The sequence below is a fragment of the Dicentrarchus labrax genome, unplaced genomic scaffold, assembly GCF_905237075.1.
Source record: "Dicentrarchus labrax unplaced genomic scaffold, dlabrax2021, whole genome shotgun sequence".
NCBI classification, from domain to species: domain Eukaryota; kingdom Metazoa; phylum Chordata; class Actinopteri; family Moronidae; genus Dicentrarchus; species Dicentrarchus labrax.
The window spans coordinates 17,062,686-17,075,905 of NW_026136723.1; the positions used below are offsets into that span (position 1 = coordinate 17,062,686).

Below are 13,220 nucleotides of genomic sequence, written 5' to 3' on the forward strand. Positions count from 1 at the left end.
ATCCCCTGCAGTGCATTCACTGTAAAATTGCCAGAATCTCCCCAGTGTTCAAGCATCAGCAACATTAGAGCTGAGGAGAGGCCAGGGCAATATAGACAACCACAAACGTTTTATCACTGCGCTAATGAACAAGGGTCTGATATGGCAGTGAGTATGAACTTTAATTAGTTTTCACTAGTTGCATTAATTTCGCTTATTTACAGTATAAATGCTAGAATTTATAATAAAATAAAAGAGTTGCACGGCACATGCTCAGTCTCCTTCAGACACACTTGGTAAGGTTACATTTGCAGATATGACCTTCACCCCTCCCACTCTAATTGGTACATTCCTAATCCCACATCCTACAGCCTTCTGCTGTGAATGGTTGTGCTGCTAGCTGACACCTCTGATTTGCTGCAAGGCCTAGTCGTGACCCATCCACTCTATCCATTTGTTCTTTTTGTGTGACTAATTGACGGACAGTAAACCAGGTAAATAACAGTGGCAGCTTGTTGTTTTGACACATTAGGGAATTAATCAGATCACTCAGGGCTGTGTAATGGGCTATTACATTTTGTATGGGCTCTGAAGCTGTGCGTTATCTTTTAACATATAATAAGTCGTAATTTGTAATGAGAAATGGTTTGTCCTCCGGTGGTGTTCTGACTATGAATGGCTTTGCAGGAAGAAGCTCTCCCACTGAGCTTTGCCTTACATGTTGGTGAGCAGTTGCCTGGTTACATATGTAGTTAGCGAAACTGGTTTAATGTGTGTTTTCACTCCCACTCGAAGTAGATGATGGTTACTGACAGAGAAAGAGCGAGAACCCTCATGGATCTTGTGCACAATGCAAATATTTAACAAGCTCCTGACTGCTTTTCTGATAAGTGGCCTGCAACTTTATTTTCAGAACACAGTTTCAACATAAAGCGTGTATGAAGTGTCACTAAACATCGCTACTCACCGTTTGTAACATAACACGTTTTCAGACAGAACTATGACTTAATAATATTTTATAATCTCTCATATAATCAGAAGAAGTCACAGTAAATCTAAAACTCATGTAAGTGCTGTATATTCAGTGTTTTATTGTATTAATTTCCTCTCAACGAGGCCTCTCATTAGATATCCATCATTGACTCACGCATCACAGAAAACACTAATTTGATTACAAACCAGTGAAAATTTGCTTCTACATGCTTGCCAGCTGTGAATGCTTGGCACATAAAGTAACAACGGTGTTTATACACTACTACACTGTCACATTAGTAGGCAAATGTTTGTCCTGTAAACTTGTTTCAACATCAAAATATTTTGTGGTTATATTCATATGTGCCATAACAGTCACAGCTGACAAGCACTCAATCTAAATTGAGTCTTCCACTGGTAAAATTAAATTAAATTCAAGTCATGTTTATTGTGTGTGTGTGTGTGTATATATATATATATATATATATATATATATATATATATATACACACATATATATATATATATATATACACATATATATATATACACACTATACTGTATGTATCCATATACTGAATCTGAAGGTAAAATTTGTGTTTTATCACAAGGCTTGGAAAATAAATAAATAAAAACCACAAACAAATCAATTTCCTTCTGTTGTTACAAGGTCAAGGAAAACATGAAGCTAACACAAACTGTGTGGTAAACTCGTGTTCAACACCCGCATTGCATGTAGGACACAGCGTTGCCCACTGTTGGAGAAATTCTTCCAAAATATTGAGAGTTGCTAGTTCTCTGAAGAATTACAGACCCGGTGTGATGAATCAAGTCTCTTTACCTAATTCAACATGGAGAGAGGACCTCAGTATGGTTGTTTTCTCACAGACTTTCAGAATGCTTTACCTTATATACCATCGAGTATACAGAAGAACAATTGGTGACCTCCTTACCATTCACTGTTAATCAGAGATCAATGCTTTAGGCCTTCCTCAGTACAATGATCTTTTAATCTTACTTTTAACTCTTTTGACTGTCAGCCGATTCTCACCTGACTTCCTCACAACACAACAACACAACTCAATCTAAAATGTTCATTTCTTATACCCCACTGCACTGTCACACAGCCCTCTACTGTATCTTAAATGCTGCACTGTCAAATGCAATTGACAAACTATTTCAAAAGCAACAGTAATGTGTACATAGGCCACACCAAACAGCCATATTTTCTCTGTATATTCTTGGTCTTTAGGGGCTTCCAATTACCAGAAGTTACACATGGTTTCAGTCTGAATCTGAAATCTACAAGAAAGTTTACACAGGTTTCATGTTTTCATGTAAATTAGAACAAAGTGAAGCCAGCAGCTAGTGTGGAACATTTTGTATCACATTTTTTTAAGTATTGCAGAAATCTACTGTATACATTTTGTTCTTGATAATGTAACCATATTCAACAAAGAGGGAAATAATTGTAGTTGCAGTTTCAATCTGGATCCCCAAGGCAAGAGTTCTTAAGAAAACAAACTTATACTACAAAGTATAACAATAACACTGAAATGCTGGAAGGCTGTCGGGGGCTTAAAATTAGATTTAAAATGTGCCAGCGATGTGCAAGACAGCTAATAATACAGTATCTTGATGATTTTGTCTTTCTTGTGCTAAATAAACACAGACACTCTTCCAGCTTCACATCATTTGTGAGTGTATGAACTCGGCAGCTGATGTTTTGCAGCTTGAAAAGGATGGGACAGAAACCTTATAAAGCTGCCACTGCTGCAGTCCAACAGAGTGAAAACAGGCAGGTGTTATCAACAGGAAGTGTGTGTGTGTGTGTGTGTGTGTGTGTGTGTGTGTGTGTGTGTGTGTGTGTGTGTGTGTGTGTGTGTGTGTGTGTGTGTGCGTGTGTGTGCGCGTGCGTGCGCGTGTATGCGCGTGTGTTGCGCGTGCGTGCGCGCGTGTTACTAAGTCACAGGTTGATTGGTTTGAAGATTAAAGGTCCCATATGATACATTTAGGAAGATCTATTGGTATAAATTAAACATAACATAATAATAACCAGGTCTTCTACAGAGTTTGCCATGTTGCACAGCCATGTTTCTACAATGCAATTCAATTCAATTTTATTTGTATAGCGCCAATTCATAACAGAAGTTATCTCAGGACACTTTTCAAATAAAGCAGGTCTAGACCGAACTCTTTATAACATTATTTACAGAGACCCAACAGTACCACCATGAGCAAGACCTTGGCGACAAGGGCAAGGAAAAACTCCCTGTTAAAAGGCAGAAACCTTCGGCTCTAGGTGGGTGGTTGTCTGTCTCGACTAGTTGGGGTGAGAAAGAGAGAGAGAGAGAGAGAGACAAACAGACAGACAGGTGCACAGCAACAACAGTATTGGCAATGGCAATCTAGCAGGAAGTGGCCTAGAATGGACAAACCAAACACTGGCTCTGGGTAGGGCCTTTTGCCTTTTTGGTTTTTTTTACAAGTTTCATGGCCACCATAGTTTCTCCTACATGCTTGGAAGGGCGAGCTGAATTCAGTTGGTTGCAATCTGCAACTTCACCACTAGATGCCACCAAAAACTTACAACTGGTCCTTCGAGTCATTGTGAATGTGAGTGTATGTGCATGTGTGTTTGAGTAGCTATATCCACATTACTTTAGACGTTAGTACTTGGGTGTACAGATAAATGGATTGATGGTTCATTCTGGAGAATACACTGTTAAGTCACACTTCGATCACAATGACTCACCCCTTCTCTATTTTTGTACGTAATGTACCTCATCACCTGTGCACACTTATGTCTGTCTCCTTTGCACACACACAAAGTTCACCCAGTACCCAGTTTCTGTATGATGCATATTTTGCCACTTAACATGCAAGTAATTTCGATGGGTGTGTGCACGACAGAGAGAAAGAAGCGATTGTGTGTGTTATTTACAGCATGGGGGCTGCCTTTGGCGGAAACCTGAACACTTGAGAGATATAGCGAGGCGGACAGAATCTAAAAATGCCACGGCTGAGTGAGCAGGGGCTTAAGAAGAAGAAGCAGTGGCTGTCTCCACTGTCAAGCCCACTTCTTGGTCTTCAGGGCTGCACGCTGCTGTCTCAGAATGAAATATTAGGCCTTTTATAAGCAAACGGAAACAAATTCATCTGAGACCAGACAGCTAATTTAAAGTGACGGGTAGAACAGGGGTTTTTTATATCAGATATTGAACGTTTGATCTGTTTGGTGAGTCAGTGTGATGTAAAGTGTATGAAACAGCTATAATGGGTTCATGGAGGTATTGTTTGAGCGTCAAAATAAGCAAAAATAAGATAATTTGAGCTCATGAGGCATGAGTTGTATCCATGCTTGAAGAATGCCTCGGTTTTTGTTGACAAATTAAATAAAACGATTAATATATTGAGCAGTTTTCTAAAAATGTCAGAATTAATTAAAGTCAGCACAGACTGTGATATCACATAAGCAAACTGCTTTCACAGTATTTAAAATATTGTGACCTCTCTGGCCCTGACTCCAAGGTCACACATCCTGCCTCTCTCCACCCGTCCCACTTCCTGTACCCCTCTGTCTTTCTATCCCACATGCACAAACAGCCTCAGAGGACCATTACATGTCCAATACTGTCTGCACAAACTGGCTCCAGTCCCGGGCCTGTGGTGGGCTTTAAAGGTAAACCTGCCAGCAAATCCACTTTGCTGGCCACTTTACTTTCATCCACCCGCCTGTCCATCCATTCATTTGTCCACTGAGGCTTCAAACACAACCTTCTCTCCATTGGCACGGCCTGTGGTGGCACCTGATATGTAAAGTACACTACAAAGTGTAAATGACTGTGGACCGGGCTCAGCGGTGACTTGAATTGGCTGTTGATGACTCATAAAAAGATATATTTCCATTTGAAAAGGGGGCTGTTAGCGTTACTTGTTATTTACGGTCACTTAAATGGAGGCTGTCAGTGCTCTAACTCAGCATTCTTTATACCTAAAAAATCTTACTAAACAAAATTCTGAAAGGGCTCTAATTAAGATTTAAAATAAGCGCTTCCTGAAAAGAAAAAACCTACTGAAAAGAGGTTTAGAATGTCCTCAAAGAAATAAAATTACTTCCTGTTTCAAGTGAGCCCAAATTAGCATTGCCTGTACAAAAGAGATGTGGTGACCAAGCTTGTATGATGAACACTTAACTTATAAGATCTGCATTTCTGCACTGTGAGCCAAGCTGGGAGAAAATGACACCATTTAGTCAAATGTAAAGCTTGAGTTGAATCCTAAAGACTTGAATTGCCTTCGATGGCTCTCTACTTTTCAGCTGCAGTTCGCAGCCACTTCTCTCAATATACAATAGCTGCAAATAAAGGGCAAAGCTAGTAAGATTTGATCTCTGCGCTTCTATATATGGACGCACACTTACAAGCCACATTCACAGTTTTGCTTCAGTCACAGATGAAAACACGAAGCAAACAAAATACAGACTGCACGTTAGAGTGAGTAAACAGCGAAGTTCAGCAGCAGGTAAATGCTTCTCTGCTTGTTTCCTATGTCTGTATATGAAGGTATATAAAAAGATGCACACACAGGTTGCATGATCACCCACACATCTACGTAAGCAAGAAAACACACACACACGTGCATGCTGTCAAACACACACACACACACACCCTGACATACCAGCCTGTTTCCTGTGGGTTCTGCTTCCTGCATTTGTACTGCAAATACCAGACGTTTTTTTTCTACCGCTGAAAACAGATATGAGTGTAATTACATTAAAAGTCTCATTTCATATTGATCCGTCTGCACAAATAGCCATCTGAGCAAGAAGGACAAGATTATTTAATGTAATTTTGTCTTTATTTCCCCTGGGTTTTTGGTCGCACAGCGGAGAGGTGAGAAGCAGACAACACTTTGTGAGTACACGGTGTATGTTGCCTGCTGAGCATCCGAGCTAAAGAAACAGCCCGTGAGGGGGACAGTATTCACTTTCTTTTGGCCTGCATGATGATTGCGGGAACAGACGCACCAAGTAACACAGCAAGTACAAACTCAGGTAGTACACCTGGATTTTTCAGTTCACGTGTTTCTTGTAGGTTTTCATTTCAAAGGATTTCATTTTGAAAGCAAAAGTATTACAGGGAATTCATTCATTAAGACTGTGCATCGATTTTGTCTTTTTTTTTCCTCATGAGGGGCATTCTTCTTTTTGTTCATTTCAGCAGAAGTGATTCAGCTCGAGATTGTAGCAGCTATTATACAAGAGTACCATTAAGAAACATTTGTCTTTGTAATTGAATAAAATGATGTAATTTCTTTGGATATCGTCTGCTGTGACTAACATAATGCAATTGCCTTAGCTCCTGTGAATCATCACCACGTGTGTATGTCTGTGTGAGTGCACATTCACCATTGTGCATATGAATCATGTCGCACAAGTGTGTAATAGACTGTTTTGTGAGGCTCTTATGAACATTTACATGTGCATTCACATGGATCTGAAGGTATGTCCGTGCAGCTGTGTAAAACACTATGTGCAGCACAGCATGCAAGGCTGGAATTTGTTGGACTTAATGACTTACACTCTCACACTAAAGTCATCAGCACAAACTTAATCCTGCAGGCTAAATATGAGCGAGAGCTAAAAATAGTCCCCGTAGCTACAGTAACGTGTGTAGCAGGATGTGGTTGTGTGGTAGATGATAATGAAGAAAAGGAGAATGAACGGGCAGGAAAGAGAGATAAGAAAGAAGAAATGTATACAACAGGTGGTTTTATGTGCAAAAGAAGGAGAGATTTTTTAAAATCTTTTTTAAAAGCTCATCATTAAATGTAGAAAAATCACATTTTGAGTGTTTGAGGGGGATATTGGCATAAACCATGACTATAGTATATGCTTAATGGTTTGCTATGGTTAAGGAGATTTGTGGATTTATTATAATGTGGAATTGGAGTAAATGTTGTGTTCCTATTTGAATCGTTTGTGAAGCATGTGACTTTCTTTGTAACTTAAAACTCTTTGTCTTTATATTTGATGGAGAAAGGAAGTACAAGTTTAGACACTGAGACAGACAGATGGGCGCACACACTCAGTAGCTACATAGATGGTCTAAATAAATAGACAGCGCTGGCTAATAATGGATTGAGAATTTGATTAGAGACAGAGGGTTAAAAAAAAAACCACATGATCTAGCTCCATCATTAATGCTGTCTGTCCACAAAGCCTAATTACAACTAAATGCACTGTCCTCTCTCTCCCTCACCCCCTCTCTATCTAACCCCACACAATGCTCGACAACCTGAACAAAGCTTCCCTGAGGCCCCTAATCTAATAGAGCAGTCTCTACAAGATATCCCACACACACACACACACACACACACACACACACACACACACACACACACACACACACACACACACACACACACACACACACCAGCCCACAGAGAGGGTAGGACAGAGTCAGGAGGGAAAGATGAGGGAGTGATGAAGAAAATAGAGGACTAGTCAGATAAAAGAGATAAATTGGACTCTGAGTGAGGAATGACAGAGAGAGGGAGAGGCGCCCCCCCAAGTCTCCAAGGGCTGTTGGTGTGATGTTTATCATGATGGAGCTCTGATGGGACCTCATTGTTCCCTTCTTTGTGTGTGTGTGTGTGTGTGTGTGTGTGTGTGTGTGTGTCCGTGTCCGTGTCCGTGTCCGTGTCCATCTGCTGCAAGCCCCCTTTAGGGCCCAGCCTATTCTATCAGGACTCTGGTCTGTGTGAGGGTGCAGTAGAGTTAACACTCCTGAAGCAGTGTATTGATTTTTGGGTGGCTGTTCAGAGGAAAGGCAGAGAATGGTGCAGAGCTGTGTAAGACAGGCACAATGTGACCTAAACGCCAACAGTCATACTGTTCAAATCGCACCAGAAAACTGACCAACCAGACACGGTTGGGTTTTTTTTACTTCACTGAAGCCAGATTTTTGCAGGAGAGAAAAGAAGAGCAGGTTTTGGCATTTACGTACAGTATTACAAGTTACAGGTAGTTGTTAAGATTTTTGTCCTTGCATGAAGCTACTTCAAATGTATTAGCTAAAGTCTTGCCAAAGAACAATCATTGCATTTTTAAACCATTCATGTTTTAGGACAGCTTTTGGCACTGCAGAACACACCATTTTAATTGACCACCTCACACTCTGTGTTGGCATCAAGAACACATTTAATTGGTTCAGCTCATACCTCCTACATGGCATTTTCTCCATCGTTTTTGACCTACAACTCGCTCAGCTGCTCAAGTATAAAGTTTAAATTGTCTGTTTTCTGTGCTCCATGTTTGTTTTTTTTTTGCAGTTTTCATCTAAAAAAAACCCCAGTATTTCAGTGTGTCAGTAGTAACATATGTTTACTTCAGTCTGTCACAAATGAACAGTGTGCAGCTCTCGAGGAATACCTTAGTTGAATTAAATCCTAATTGAGCCTGTGTGACAAAAGCCAGACATTTGAGTAATTCTTTACAGACTAACAGAAAGCTTTGAACAGTCGAGGAGAGTATGCAGCATTATGATTCGTTTCGTTGAGGACAGCTGATGTTTAATAGAGAAAAAGAACAGACATAATTCAAAATGTTAAGGCGTTTAACTCATCACTTCCTAAATTGGATGTTTGTTTTTGTCTAACCAATGATATCAGACACATCAGAAACTTTATATGTAGTGTCCTGGCTCTTGCCACAGTACTTAGTGTCAGCAAGTGGTCTTATATAATGCTGCAATCTATCAGAGGAAGACAAGAAGAACTAAAGAGACAGGCTGTCAGAGACTCCAGGCTGCAGCCGTGCACCAACGCGCGCACACACACACACACACAGTTCTAGGTTTTGTGATACTTAACACACAGTTTCTATTCATACAATGATGTAAGATGTGCTTGGGGAGGCCGTGAATGTCCCAGAATAGAGTGATATTTTATCAAAAGTAACATCCCTATGAACATTAAAACTAACCTGAATATCCCTTATCATTATAGTTTTCAGATGTGATTAAAAACAGCTGACACTGCTTACCAATAAATGTTAATGTGAGTTAGAATATTCTAGAGTAAAGTTTAAGTGCTAAACATGAATGTACCTGTTGTTAGTGTCTCATGGACCAAAGCTATAGTCTCTGGTGTCTCAACAAGACAGCGTTGGTCACAGGAACTATATCAGCCATCCATAATACTGCAAACATTGCATGAAAGTGCTGGTCCCTGTTATCACTAGACACATTAGCAATAATAATGCATGGTTTTAATGACAAATTTCTAAAAGTTAAATTCAAGCCACAGGCACGAAACTTCAACGACAAATCATCAAATTCAATATTCTTCCTCCATCAACCCTGCCTGCTGCCACATTGAATAAACAAGTTTAGTGTAGACACACACTCATGTCGTGGTTCCTTATGGGACCAATGCTAGACCAAGTCTCTAGGTTGTCAGATACTTAACACACAGTTTCTATTCATACACTGATGTAAGATGCTGTGGGGACGTCAGCAATGTCCAGAATGAGATATTATTAATCAAAAGTAACATCCCTATGAACATTAAAATCTGTCCTGAATATCCTATTACCATTATGTTTCAGATGCATTTAAAAAACAGCTATTTACCTGCTTAAAGGGCATAAAAAGCAACAACCTGAGTTGTAGAAAGATCTAGAGCAAAGTCAAGTGCAACATGAACGCACCTGCTAGATTATGTCCCATGACCAAAGTCAGTCATCTGCGCCTACAAGATGGCATGTTGGAGTTTTTCCACAGAAATGACAGCACCAGCTACCCAGCAATACCTGGGCAAAGATTTGCAAATATGAAAAACAAGTTTAAGTCTGATGTTATCACTGCATAATATTTAGTTACACTAATGCATGTTCTTAATGACAAATTTCTAGTTAAATTCAAGCCAACAGGCAAGACGAAACTCTCAACGACAAAATCATCAAATTCAATATTCCCCCTCCATCAACTTCTGCCTGTTTTCACACATATTGAATAAACAAGCTTAGTGGGACATATCACACACCATGTCGTGGTCCTTATGGGGACCAATACAGACCAAGTCTCTAGGTTGTCAGATACTTAACACACAGTTTCTATTCATACACTGATGTAAGATGTGCTATGGGGACGTCGTGAATGTCCCAGAATAGAGTGATATTTAATCAAAAGTAACATCCCTATGAACATTAAAATCTGTCCTGAATATCCTATTACCATTATGTTTCTAGATGCATTTAAAAAAACAGCTTATTTACCTGCTTAAAGGGCATAAAAAGCAACAAACGGTGAGTTAGAAATATTCTAGGAGTAAAGTTTAAGTGCTAAACATGAAGGCACCTGTTAATAAAAATTTGCATTCAAAGGTTTAGTCATCATGTTTCTAATGTGACAGCATGCTGGGAGTTTCACAGAATGACAGCATCAGCTGCATTCATGGTCATCTGCAAACATTTCAAAATATGAAAACAAGTTTGGTCCCATGTTATCACTACATGAATATTGAATAATTAATGTGCACTTTAATTAATAAGATTTAAAGCACCTGGGCTGTCAGACACTGTAAACTGAACCACAAAATCATCACTCAATATTCTCCCATCAGTCCCCAGTTTGTTTGCCAGATATGATAAACAAGTTGTAATATATCCACACCATGTCAGTGGTCTTTAATACAATTGGGCCCTAGGTTGTCAGATACTTAACACACAGTTTCTATTCATACACTATAAGATGTGCTAAGGGGACCGGAACGTCCTAATAGTGATATTGAACTGCGCATCCCAAGAACATTGAAATCTGTCCTGAAATGATCCACAACACAGCTTTAGATGTATTTTTAAAAAAACTGTTTGATTTCACAGAAGGGCATAAAGCAACAAACGGTGAGTTAGAAATATTCTAGGAGTGTTGGTGCTAAACAAGAAGGTACTCAACATTAGTGCTATTCAATGACTGCGCTTAGTCGGCCCGCGCCTTTCAACAAGACAGCATGCTGAGTTTCCATTAGAATGACAGCATCATGCATCATATCACCAAACACTTTCAAACATGAAAAAAGTTTAAGTCCCATATTAATATCACATGATAATTACACTGAATGGGTGTTCTTAATGTCACTTTAAAGGTTCAAGCCAAACAGGCATCAAACTAACTGAATCATCAAATCACTATTCCTTCCTCCATTTTAATCTCTGCCTGTTACACATATTGAATGAACAAGCTTGAGGGGACACCACACCATGCCGTGAATCTCAAGGTGAACTTGCGCGACCAGTCTTTAGGTTGTCAGATGACTTCACACAGCTTCTAGTCTGCAGACGCAAGATGTGCTAGAATGGCCATGTCCAGAATAGAGTGAGATTATCAAAAAGCACATCCCTTAGCAATATTAAAACTGTCCATATCCTATTACCATTATGTTTCTAGATTACTGAAAAAAACAGCTTATCACTGCTTAAAGGGCATAAAAAGCAAACAAACGGTGAGTTAGAATATTCTTAGGCAAAGCCAAGTGCTAAACATGAATGTACCTGTTGATTAGTGTCTCATGACTCAAAGTTTTAGTCATCTGCGTCTCTAACAAGACAGCATGGTGGGAGTTTTGGTGAATTTTGACAAAGCATCAGCTGCATTCATGGTCATCTGCAAAACATTTCAAAACATGAAAAACAAGTTTAAGTCCATGTTATCACTGCATAATATTTAATTACACTAATGTATGTTCTTAATGTCAAATTTCTAAAGTTAAGTTCAAGCCAACAGGCACGAAACTTCAACGACAAAATCATCAAATTGAATATTTCCTCGACACGTAACCATTAAAATCTGCCTGAATATCCCATTACCATCAGTTTCTAGATGACATATTAAATCTGCTAGGACTTCTGATTCACACAGATTACCATCATAACATATGTACAGCTGAAACCAGAAGTTTACATACACTGTATAAAAAGACACATATGCTTTTTCCTCACTGTCTGACATGAAATTAGACAATCACTTTTCCTGTTTTAGGTCCGTTAGGATTACCAAAATTATTTCTATTTGCTAAATGCCAGAATAATGAGAGGATTTTTTAGAACATTTTTTTTTATTAATTTCTTCAAAGTCAGAAGTTTACACACTAAGATTATTATGCCTTTAAACAATTTGGGAAAGCCCAGATGATGACAAGTGTCTTTTGGAAGCTTCTGATAGGTTTATTGACAACATTTGAGTTAATTAGAGACACACCGTGGATGTATTGTAAGGCACACCTGAAACGCACTGCTTCTTTGTGTAAAATCATGGGAAAGTCTAAGAAATCAGCCAAGATATCAGGAAGAGAATTGTGGACTTGGTACGCTGGTTCACCTTTGGGTGAACCAGATGCCTGAAGGTGCCATGTTCATCTGTTCAAATAATTATAGAAAACACCAGGCAGTGTCTACATCATACCACTCAGGAAGGAGACGGGGTTCTGTGTCCCAGAGTTGAACGTGCTTTGTCTTCAAATGTGCATATCAACCCAAGAACAAAAGCAAAGACCTGTGAAGATGTGGCTGGCTGGTAAGAGTGTGCCTTTATCCACAGTGAAACTAGTACTGTACCGATATGGGCTTCATGTCACTCTGCTGAATAAACAATACCCAAAAGACACATAGGAAAGCCAGATTACAGTTTGCAAATGCACACAGGGACAAAGACCTTAGTTTTTGGAGACATGTCCGTGGTCTGGACGAAACTAAAATCAAACTGTTTGGCCATAATGACCATCAAGTTTGGAGGAAAAAGGGGAAGCTTGCAAGCCTGGAGAACACTACCATCCCAACTGTGAAATAGAGGGATGGCAGCATCATCTGTTGGTTGATATACACATTTCGGACCAAAGCACGTTCAACTCTGCACAGAACCCGTCCCCCTGAGCGGCATGATGGCTGGACATTCCCATGGTGTTTATACTTGCGTATAATTGTTTGAACAGAGGAACATGGCACCTTCAGGCATCTGGAAATTACACCCAAGGATGAACCAGACTTGTGCAAGTCCACAATTCCCCTGATATCTGGCTTTTCTTTGATTCCATGATATTGCCCAAAGAAGTTAGTGTGTTTCAGTGTGCCTTAAAATACACCAGTGTGTCTCTAATTAACTCAAATGCTGTCATCAACCAATGAAGCTTTCCAAAGACATGACATCATCATCTGGGCTTTCTAAATTGTTTAAAGGCATAGTATCTTAGTGATGTAAACTTTGACTTTG

At 39.5% G+C, this 13,220-nt stretch overlaps 1 protein-coding gene across 6 annotated transcripts in view; it reads left to right on the forward strand.

Annotated features, from left to right (window-relative positions):
• Positions 1-13,220, forward strand: part of dtnbp1b (dystrobrevin binding protein 1b) — a 38,858-nt gene that overhangs the window by 14,940 nt on the left and 10,698 nt on the right. Inside the window, exons 1-2 of one of the 6 annotated variants that reach the window (XM_051391417.1) lie at positions 5,615-5,717; positions 5,840-6,007. The exons of 3 other annotated variants lie outside the window; for them this stretch is intronic. In XM_051391417.1, the coding sequence (XP_051247377.1) occupies positions 5,956-6,007 (52 nt within the window). In that variant the 5' untranslated portion in view covers positions 5,615-5,717; positions 5,840-5,955. Of the gene's footprint in view, positions 1-5,614; positions 6,008-13,220 lie in introns of those variants that run through there. 2 more of the 6 variants (XM_051391416.1, XM_051391418.1) reach the window with 2 other exon arrangements.